This window comes from Paralichthys olivaceus, chromosome 1 (assembly GCF_024713975.1).
Source record: "Paralichthys olivaceus isolate ysfri-2021 chromosome 1, ASM2471397v2, whole genome shotgun sequence".
Lineage (NCBI taxonomy): Eukaryota > Metazoa > Chordata > Actinopteri > Pleuronectiformes > Paralichthyidae > Paralichthys > Paralichthys olivaceus.
This window is the reverse complement of record NC_091093.1, coordinates 1,110,577-1,121,954: the sequence shown is the minus strand read 5'-3', so window position 1 is coordinate 1,121,954 and position 11,378 is coordinate 1,110,577. Positions and strand designations below refer to the sequence as shown.

Genomic DNA, 11,378 nt, shown 5'->3' with positions numbered 1-11,378 from the left:
GGGCCTAAATCACCATATACATTGGGGGGGACATGTCCCCCCCAATATTCAGATATGCTCAAAATGTCCCCCCCAATATCTATCTGATTAAAAAAAAAAAAAAAAGTCAGGCAACCACATACACATCCCACTGTCCGAAATAATCAATAGCAAAAAAGTCATTTAATCATTATTATAGCTAAACATAAGACATTTTTGATATAGGCTAGTTACTACCGGTTGTAGGATTGCAGTTATGCGTGGTTTGTCCAGATGGTGTTGCCCGCCGTACAATACCATGTTGACACACCACCCCATCCAGCAGAATTCATTGCTCGACTGCTGTGGGTATGTCAAACCCTCTCTCTGTTTTTCATTACTTTCAAACATATTTAAAAGTGGAAAATCAGAATGTAGCCTAATATGAATGTTACTAATCGACTATATTAAAGTTGTTGATTATATTTTTTGTTAAGTGTTATGAAAATGTAATTTCATGAATGGTCTTGCAAGGAATAGCCTACTAGCTAGCTGGCTAACATTAGCTAACATTCTGACAGGAATTCTGAGCTAACTCACTAGTATAATGTTAGGCTACATTCCATTTACAGGTATTAGCTAGTGAACAGCCAGAGCAACTAACATGAGGAGAGGAGAAGTTTCCCAGCTCCTATATCGAACCATATTATATTTGTAAGAAAACCCACATGAAGTTTGAGTGTCAATCATTTATGTAGCACGTCAATTTCACAGTGAGTCATCATGAGCAAGAGGAAGAGTGGCAGCGATATAAGACTGTTTTTTGGGCAGCTTCAGAAAAGAAATAAAGTAAGTTCAGAGCAGTGAGAAAATGAGTAATTACCATTAATGTCAAGGAGTCAATATAGTATAATCAAATAGGCTTTCTAGTCTATAATTTACTATGTCTAGTCCAGTAATTTTAAGACAAAATGGGGGACAACCTTGAACAAATTGCAACAGAAGCAAATGCAACTGATTTTATATCCTCAACATGAGGGAAAAAATCCCTGGAGAATCCCATTTCCCAAGTTTCAAAAAAGACCCAAATATAGTCCATTCGCTAGCCTCATTATTTTCCTCACGTGAATAGGGTAAAATGTTTAACCCGCCTTAGATATCACCATGTAAATTACTGAGTTTATTACTTACATTAAGACAAATGAAAAATGTATACAGGCTTTTTGAAATTCGTTGTTAACATGAGCAAACAGTGCATAATCTAATTACTTATGGCTAATTTGCATACATAACACTGCTTCTGTTGCAATTTGTTCACCCAACATAACATAACAGTCCAATGTTAAAGTACAGACTCGTGTTGCCCCCCCATATGTAAAACATGTATAAATATTAGACTTTCTAGTCTATGGTTTACTAATATTTCATCCATGTTCACTGTGGTGTGTTCAGAGTAAGGACAGAGAGAATGAACAAGAGGATGGTGACAGGACAGGGAGAGTGTGTGCTGGTGACATAGAGGTGAGTGAGAAAGGAGCTAATATGAATGGTTAAGACCAACTAATGACAACCTAACAGTCTAATATTGAAGTAAACATATATAAAAATTAGACTTTCTAGTGGTTTACTAATATTTCATCCATGTTCACTGTGGTGTGTTCAGAGTAAGGACAGAGAGAATGAACAAGAGGATGGTGACAGGACAGGGAGAGTGTGTGCTGGTGACATGGAGGTGAGTGAGAAAGGAGCTAATATGAATGGTGAAGACCAACTAATGACAACCTTAACAGTCTAATGTTAATGTTAAGTTAAGATGAGATCATCCTCGTGCATTTCAGATCATACCCATGGAGAGGGAGTTTGACAGTGAGAGAGAAAGAGATAGAATGAGCAGCCAGACAGGCGATGATGAGGGCACTGGAGAGGAAGGGAGGGAGCTTGGACCTTTCCCAAATCATCCAAATGTGAAAGTCATACCGAGTCAAACCCTATCAAATAAAACACTCTACTTTCAGGAGAAGTGGTTTAAAGATCATACATGGCTCCATTACAGCCCCTCTGTAAAGGGTGTTCTCTGTTACTATTGTGCTAAATACTTTGCAGCACAAAAGTCCAAGCTTGCATCAAAAGCAGATTCAGCATTTGTCAAGACTGGCTTTAACAACTGGAAGAAGGCACTGGAGAAATTTAGTGCACATAAAGACAGCCAGTGTCACAAATTAGCTGTGATGACTAGGCTTCAGGAGCCAAAGACTGTTAATGTGCAACTTTCACGTGAGCTTGAAAGACAGCAGCAACAAGCAAGGAGAAATCTTATGAAGATTGCTGGGGGTGTGCAGTACTTGGCACGGCAAGGTCTGGCTTTTCAAGGCGATGAGAAGGAGAGTGGGAATTTCAGCCAGCTTCTAAAGTACAAGGCAAAAGGTGATGCAGAGCTGACCAACTGGCTAAAACGTCAGTTTGATTTCACCAGTCCCAAAATGCAGAATGAACTGTTGCAGCTGATGGCCAATACAATCATCAAAAAAATTGTGTCAGACATAACATCAATGCCAGTGGTCCAGTTCGCACTTATCATTGATGGAACCCAGGATGTGTCAGGTGTTGAGCAGGAGTCAATATGTGTGCGCTTTGTAGATGCAGATCTACAACCAAAGGAAGAATTCCTGGGACTCTACGAGGTGTTATCAACAACAGGGGAAAATATAGCCAAGGTGGCTTGTGATGTGATGACGCGTCTAGACCTTCCTCTGTCTCAACTCCGAGGACAAACTTATGATGGTGCCGCAAACATGGCTGGACGATGGCAGGGAGTGCAAGCCATATTAAGGGCACAACAACCACTGGCTGTGTACTGTCACTGTGGTCCACATTGCGTGAACTTAATTACACAGGCTGCCTGTCTATCATCTCCACTTGTGAGAGATTCAATGGCTCTGGTCCATGAATTGGGGGGCTTCTTTAACCAATCTGGCAAGTTCAAGTTGGTATTCCAGGAAATTGCCAAATCGGAGCATGGTTTCACCTCATTGAAGCCTCTCTGTCCAACCAGGTGGACTGTTCGCACCCCTGCCATCCACTCAGTTCTAAGGCAGTATGAGTCAGTGCTGACAGCCCTAGAAGAAATGGCATCAAGCAGCTCATCTGAGACGTCAGCTAAGGCTAATGGTCTTCATGGAGCATTTCTAAAAGGCAACACTGTGCTCGGCCTTGTAATGGCTGAGGACCTGATGGGGTATCTGGAATGCCTGAACACCTCCCTGCAGCATAGGAAACAGACAGTTTCAGGCATGTTGAAAGCTGTGGACCATGTAAAAACAAGCATGCAGGAAAAGCGAACAGAGGAACACTTTGATGTCTTGTTCTCAAAAGCAACTGCTATGGCAACAAAGTTGGACCTGCAACCAATTCAGATGCCTCATATCCGCAAACCTACAAAGCGTTACACTGGTCAGGCTTCAGCCCATATCCATCCTGATGCCCAGTCCTTCTACAGAGCCCAATTCTACAACACCTTGGACACAGTGAATACTCAATTCATAGAGAGGTTCGATCAAGCTGGATTCCACAAACTTCAGCAGCTTGAAAATGTGCTTCTACAGGGAACCATTGATGAGGTTGTGGACCAGTATCCCGAATTGAATCCACAACTGCTTCAAGTACAGCTGGCCATGTTCGCAGCCAATTACACTTATGAAACAAGCTCAGATGTTGTCAGCATTATGCATGACATGGTGACAGAAGTCCGAAGTCTGTTCAGCCAGGTGGAGGCTTTACTAAGGCTCCTGCTCATCGTTCCTGCATCCTCAGCAGAGGCTGAGAGGAGCTTTAGCGCACTACGAAGGCTCAAGACATGGCTCAGATCCTCCATGACGCAAAGCAGGCTGAATCATGTTGCTATCTGTCATGTGCACCAGAGGAAGCTGGACGAACTGGACCTGGAAGATATATGCCAATCTTTCATCAGTGCCAATGATAGACGCAAAAAGGCGTTTGGGTCCTTTTCTAGGTAGAGGAGAGGGGAGAGGTGAGGAGAGGATAGCAGAGAGGAGAGGAGAGAGGAGAGGAGAGAAGAAAGGATAGGAGAGAGGAGAGGATAGGGGAGAGGATAGGAGAGAGGAGGAGAAGAGAGAGAGAGAGGAGGAGAGGGGAGAGGAGGAGGAGAGAAGGAGGAGAGGATGTGAGAGGGGAGAGGACAGAGGAGGAGAAGGAGGAGAGAGGAGAGGAGGGGGAGATGATGGAGGAGAGGAGAGAGGAGGAGGAGAGGGGTGAGTATAGAGGAGGAGAAGAGAGGGTAGAGGAGGAAAGGAGAAGAGGGTAGAGGATAGAGAAGGAGAGAGGACAGGAGGAGGAGGAAAGGAAGAGGAGAGGAGGACATAAGCACACATACATACTTTTTTCATTTTTATTTTATTTGGTTCTGTGGGTTGTATTTGTTTTGTTTCATGTATTCCTGATGCTTTGGCAATATAGTTCTCACAACATTCATGACAATAAAACAAATTTGAGTCAAATTGAATTTAATTGAATTGACTTGACTGGAGAGGAGAGGAGAGGAGATGACGGGAGAGCAAGAGAGAGGAAAAGAGAGAGGAGAATATAGGACCACAGGAGCTTGGCAAGGGAAGACAGGATGAGAAGAGAGCAGTGAAGGCCCTCCTGCCCAGTGCCCACACAAGTAATACAATGTAATAACATGTAACGCAATGCATTATCATTATGGTAAAAAGAAAAAAAAGGTATATATATATAAGAGAGAAATTTGGTCCCCCCCAATGTTGACTCCATGGTTTAGGCCTTGGTTGAAACAACTTCCTGCTTCCTGTTAATCAGTAGGTGGCACTATCACTGTCACTTCACACACACTAATAGATCTGTTTAGGCCAGGACTAATCATGTGATATAATTTTGGGGCTGATTGGACAATGCACAGTGGAGTTAAAAGAAAACTTCCTGTTTCACTGAATCAGTAGGTTGCACTACGAGTTATTATTGACATATGGAGCTGTTCAGGTCGGGACTCTGATCATAGATTTAAAGTTTGGTGCCGATTGGACAATGCAGAGGAGTTAAAAAAATATCCTGTTTCATGGCAAATCAATAGGTGGCGCTATGACTGAGTTAATATTCAAATATGGAGCTATTCGGGCCAGGACTCTGATCATTTGACAGACTTTGGGGTTTGATTGGTCAATGCACAGTGGACTTATGGCTACTTAACCTTTGATTTCAGCCAATCACATGAGCACAGCCCCACGAGGGTACGATCTCCCAAGCGCAGATTTGGAAAGTAATGAAGTACAAATACTTTGTAACTGTATTTATTACTTTTGACTTTTACTCCCATTTACATTCATTACAACTGTATCGTTACTTGTTTTTACACTTTTACCCACAGAGCACCTCTTGCTCACTCGCTTGCCCCCTGCCTCAGGAGACATGACCCTAAGTGTCCGGTGGCTGGTCGGGCTGCTGTACTGGTAATAATCCTTCCTCAGGTTCACCTACAGAAACCTTGTTACGACTTCCTCTAGATAGTCAAGTTTGATCAGATTCTTGGCACACTGCCAGGGCCATGACCAGTTTCAGCGGGCCGATCCATGGACCTCACTAAACCATCCAATCAGTAGTAGCGACTGGCAGTGTGTACAAAGGGCAGGGACTTAATCAAGGCCAGCACATTCCCCATCCCTGAAAAATATTATCCAAGTGCTTATGCGGGACCTCGGTTAGTTCAGTCTTTATTATTCTGTCTGAAATTACAAACCTGACGTACATTTTTGGCACCACAAGAAGGATAAACGTGTCACTCCCTGTCTTTAGTTACAAAAACTTCCATTTCACTGCAAATCAATAGGTGGCGCTATGACCCTGAGTCAACTTTTGACACATGTATGTGAGACTTTAATTTGAGAATATTGGTGCTGATTTGGACAGTTAATCTCAGCGGGCACCACTTGTCAACACAAAATACAATCTTTCACAGCTCATTTTACTGTTAAACATAAACTAAAGTTGTCCCTCAACATTAATTGACACACATTAATACAATTAATAGAGTGTTCAACACATTATTAACCTGAAATACAGGAGAGAAAGAATTCTCTACAACTCTGAGGGCAAACCATGGTCTTACACTGCCCTCTAGTGACCAATGATTGCAGCTACAGCTCAATCATCTTGATTTGAAAGCATTAAGCATCACCCAAGTGAAAAAAGGTTTGAAGAAAAGTCACAATTCTGACAATGAAGTATAATGGTGTTTATCCTGAGTACATTTCAGGGGAATATTGCAAATAGCCAGCAGTTTCAAGTATAAAACATGTCACTTCCTGACGCCAGCCGTTGGCCAGTACCGGTTCACCCAATACTTACACTATGCACGTTGCGTAGGGCCCCGCAAACTAATCGAGGCCCCGTGAAAAAAAAAAAAAAACGTGACGACATGACCGTCCGTCGTGGACGTCAGATTCCCAGTGCATGTGCATCAGCCCAGCAAGATGAAGCGGAGTTATCCCTCGGGGAATGATAAAAAGAGGAAGATACAGCATGAAAATGAACTGCGGGAACAGCAGTCAGGTAACTCTCCTCACTGGTTGGGAGAGTGGGAGGGACTAGTCCGTGTTTAACCGACATAAACAGGGCGGTGAGCCCTGGGTGAACCCCAGTCTCCGTGTGCGTCTTGCTGGCTTCTATAATTTTAGTTGTAGTATAGTTACAGCTGCACTTATACAAAATGGAAAGTAATGGATAAATATTGACTAAGATTTAATTTTGTTTGCTTGGATAGCCCACAGGCAGATATAGATGCAGATATCTTCATGAATAAATTCGTGAAATATTATGACAATGGTGCTAAATAAATAATAATATAAACAATCACCTACATTTGAAGTATATGAAAGTAAAACAAGTGCAGCCGATTTGATGGAGCTGAATTAATAGTTGCCTTATCTATATTTTACAGGTGCTATGCTTAAGTTTCTCACAAGCAGCACAGACTCCAGCCAGTCAGCCAGTGGAGGGACAGAGCCAGCTTCATATAGGACAGGCACAGATGAACCAGCTTCATCATCCAGTGCAGGCACAGGCGCAGATGAGCCATTTACACCTTCAACTGGCACAGATGAGTCACATGCTCAGGCAGTACAAGCAGCCCAGGTCCAGTACAGCCACCGTTGTTAAGTACAGACAGGGGAAGAACAGGCAGTCTCAGCCACTATTCACACAACCACGTGTGCACAGCAAGCATCAGAAGCCAACATTTTTGGGGTTCAGTTAGGAGGGCCCCTTAGCAGAATTTTGCCTAGGGCCCCATGGAGGTCTGAACTGGCTCTGCTGGTGGCGCTGTGATTATGAGTCAATGCTGAAATATCGATCTGATCATGGCGGGACCGTGATTGTGTGAAAGAGGTTTGAGGCTGATTGGACCATGCACAGAGGAGTTATAATAAATCCCTCTTCTTTGGCGAATCATGAAAATTCTACGCTGCTCTTTATAGGGTGCTATAGTCAATAAATAAAAGAACAAGTACAAACAGGCCCGTTCATTACCAAGGCTGGATTTCTGGAGGACTGCAAATAAATGCCGCTACTCTATGTAGTCAAAGGCCTTCTCAGCATCTAGTGAAATGACTGCCTCAGGGACCGACATAGAGTGAGAAGTTTGAATTAAGGGTTGGGTGACATAAGAGAGGCATGAAAATTGAAAAGACCCTTACCCAAAAACTCCATTCACTTGGACTGAGCTCCCCCCTCTGCAACTGGGTCCTGGACCTCCTGTTGGACAGGCCACAGTCAGTGAGAATCCACAATGTCTCCTCCATCACCCTCAACACCAACTCCCCCCTCCTGTTCACCCTGCTCACACATGACTGCTCAACAAATTATCCGTGCTGTCATATTGGGAAGTTTGCTGATGACACAGCAGCGGTCGGACGCATCAGCAACAACCACGAGTCCGGCTACAGACAGGAAGTGGAACAACTGGAGGGTTGGAGCAGGGAAAACAACCTCTGTATCAACGTGAAAAAGATGAAGAAGATGAGTGTGGACTTCAGGAAGAGCAGACATCCCTCCCTGTCCCCTGGCACATCGGAGGAACAGCAGTGGAAGTGGTCTCCAGCTACAGATACCTGGGCATGCACCTAACGGATGACCTCACCTGGAGCAACAACACGTCCAGCCTGGTAAGGAAGGCACACCAGCGCCTCTACTTCCTCAGGAGGCTGAGGCGTGCTGGACTGGGGAGGTCAGTCCTCACCTCCTTCTACAAATGTGTGGTTGAAAGCATCCGCTGCCGACTAATCCTAATTACTTGAAGGGGGTCAGTAGGTACCCTCAAAGTGTGAAAACTGTCATTCCGCGAACTTTTTCACTCCATTCAAAGAAATGTCTTTTAAACAGCTCCTTTCAAACTTCCGAGGTAGGAGGATGTCAGCTTCACTGCACTCTTCTCTCAGCCCCTTGCAGCGGGTACCAGTCCAGCTTCCGAACCCACCACCCCGGTTCCACACCACCACCATCACATCTACTCCCCGAACGTGACATCGAGCAGACATGTTACTGAGCTAGTAGCTTGTTAGCTACCACAGGCTAACCACAACAAACAACATTGAAGAAACACTGCAGTGTGGAGGGATGCAATGAAGAGAATGTGTCCGTGCACATTCCTCCTAAGAATGTTGCTATTCGAAACCAATAGTTGCACTTTATTTTATCGGACGCACCGGATAATTTCAGGAAGAGTGTGTCAGTGTGTAAATCAAAATGCATTAAACATTTTTAAGGGAGGAATAATTTTAGGACTAAAGCTGTCCAAGCTAGGATCCATTACACATTTCAAGTCCCCTTCCAAGATCAATTGATGTGTATTTAAGCTTAGAAGGTAGTAAGCTAGGTAGGAAGCTAATAGTCTTTTAGCAAAGTCAACGTCATCCCAGTTGGGAGCACATACATTCACCAATAAAACTGGTATGTGGAATAGAGAGCCTGTCACTATCACATATCAGCCACAATGATCAGATACAACATTTGTTGAATCAAATTGCATTGTTTTGCTGATCAATATCGCAACTCCCTGCATCCTGGTTTTAAATAGGAGTGAAACTAAATTGACCAGGTTCATTTTGGGTCTCACCACGAGCATGTTGTAAATTCTAACGGCCAGCAAAGACATTAATCATGTTTATGCGAAACAGCTACAGTATGATTGTTTCACAGCTAAGTGCCTTAGCCTAATGGGACAATAAGTAAGTCCCATATTTGTTCAGTCGGTTTATGAGTTGCTTACGATTCATCGACATGCTAGTGATAACATTTTTGTGCCTTGTCTGCAGTGTTGAAGAAGTGAGTCTCACCCTTAAAGTCCACCTTTAGCACCGTGGTGAAAATCAGGTGAAACTTCACTCCTCTCTGGTAGAGAAGAGCTTTCACGGGGTTACATGCTGCCTGCTTCTTGTTGATGGTGGTGCTGTAGTCCGGGTAGAAGGTGACTCATTCCCCACGATAGATTGGTATCTCGACTCTCTCAGAGTGTGTGTTCCTTGTCCTGATAATAGTGAAAAGTCATCATCATGGCTCTCGGTTTAGTGTTGGCTCCAAAGCGCAGTGGGCCCAGGCAGTGTGCCAGATTTGGCGGGGAGGGGAGCAAATCGCTTTCCAAGACCTCAGCAAAAAAGCCCAACATACATTTCACTTCTACTTTCTCCGCCAAGTTGAGGCTTTTCAAATTGCAGTGCCTTGACCTGTTTTTGAGATAGTCCATTGTGTCGGCCAGGAGTGTGTGCTTTTTATTGAGGCACAGGTATCTTCAAGATTGACAATTCGCTGTAGTTTGACAGTGCTTCCTCGACGTCGGTAATCTGGCTGTCGTGGTTCTCAGTGGAATGCGTAGTTTTTTGACTGTCAATGGAGCCAGAGCATTGTCGATCGTGTTTTTGAGATGGTTGATCAGCATTGTGTGCAACTTTTCTAGGCCCATCGGAAGAGACAATGGGTCATAGCATTAGCCATGTTAGGTTTCGCAGTCTTCTTTCCTGATGTGTTGGTGGCTCGCTCTACTTTCTACATCTGATATCCAAGCCAGGCTAGCAGCTAGCCCTTACAAGCCGGCCATCTTGGCCGGGGATTTTAATCATGCTAACCCCAAGACTGTGTTTCCCAAACTACAACAGCACATAGACTTTCCAACTCGGGGTAACAACACTCTGGACCATGTTTACACCTTCCAGAGAGGAGCTTACAAGGCTTTTCCCCTCCCCCACCTCAGTGCCTCAGACCACATCACTGTCATGCTAATGCCAGCATACAAACCACTGGTTAAAGTCACCATACCAGTTCGGAAAGAGGTGCGAGTGTGGCCAGAAGGGGCTGTAGAGGCACTTCAGGACTGTTTCGACGCCACAGACTGGGAGGTGTTCAAGCAAGCTGCCTCCCACAACTCCACCACCAACCTGCTGGAATATACTGAGTCTGTCATTGCATACATCACCAGATGCATTGATGATGTAACAGTCCTCAATACCGTCACTGTCCGGGTCAATCAGAAGCCGTGGCTGACAGGCTTTTGAAGGCTCGGAACACTGCCTGAATTGTGACATAGGGAGGCAGTAGCGACTTGGCTTGGGAACCTGAGGATGGCCGGTTCAAGTCCAGCATGAACGGAAGTTGGAGAGGTGCTAGTTCACCACCTGGGCACTGCCGAGGTGCCCTTGAAGGCACCGAACCCCCCAATTGCTCCCCGGGCGCCTTCATGGATGCCCACTGTTCCATGTGTGGATCGTGTTCGGTGTGTGCTCCGTTCACACGGATGGGTTAAATACAGAGGTCAAATTTCCCCATGTTTGCATATAGAATGCTGTGTGTGGGACCAAAAATAGGAATCTTAATCATTTCCTCAAACCATCTAACATGTAATTTAAACCAATGATCACAGTCCTGGCCTGAACAGCTCCATATGTGAATATTAACTTCGGGTCATAGCGCCACCTACTGAACAGCATGGAAATTAAGTTGTATTTATCTCCACTGTGCATTGTCCAATTGGCACAAAAATTTAAACCTAAGATCAGAGATGCGGCCTGAACTTCTCAATATGTCAATATTAAATCAGGGTCAATGCGGCACCTACTGATTTGCCATGAAACTGGATATATTATTTTAACTCCACTGTGCATTGTCCAGTCATCACCAAAATTAAATACTAAGATCAGAGTCCAGGCCCTCCTCCTCCTTCACCTTGTGGTCTGCACTTGATGGCGTGGACCATGATGTGTGATTGGTGGGCTTTGTTCAACATTGCGTGATAGATGCAGGAAGTGAAGGGTTTATCCTTCTCACAGTGTGCAAAATGCACACAATACACAACCTCTTTGCCTGGTCCCCAACCGCCCTCCCCGGTGACTGTATCAGGTCCCAAG

General features: G+C 44.5%; 1 protein-coding gene across 1 annotated transcript; it reads left to right on the top strand.

The window, feature by feature from the left end:
* Positions 1-596: 596 nt before the first annotated feature.
* On the top strand, positions 597-4,103 carry LOC138407228 (zinc finger MYM-type protein 1-like). Its single transcript, XM_069522326.1, has 4 exons — positions 597-807; positions 1,411-1,479; positions 1,622-1,690; positions 1,797-4,103. Exons 1-4 carry the CDS (start codon positions 742-744, stop codon positions 3,969-3,971), a joined length of 2,379 nt encoding a protein of 792 aa, XP_069378427.1. The 5' UTR covers positions 597-741; the 3' UTR covers positions 3,972-4,103.
* The last annotated feature ends 7,275 nt before the right edge of the window (positions 4,104-11,378 follow it).

Coding starts and splice junctions, on each gene's coding strand:
- LOC138407228 (XM_069522326.1), top strand. CDS start 742: ATGAGCAAGAGGAAGAGTGGCAGCGATATAAGACTGTTTTTTGGGCAG. Junction 808..1,410: donor AGCTTCAGAAAAGAAATAAA/GTAAGTTCAGAG, acceptor TGGTGTGTTCAG/AGTAAGGACAGAGAGAATGA. Junction 1,480..1,621: donor TGTGTGCTGGTGACATAGAG/GTGAGTGAGAAA, acceptor TGGTGTGTTCAG/AGTAAGGACAGAGAGAATGA.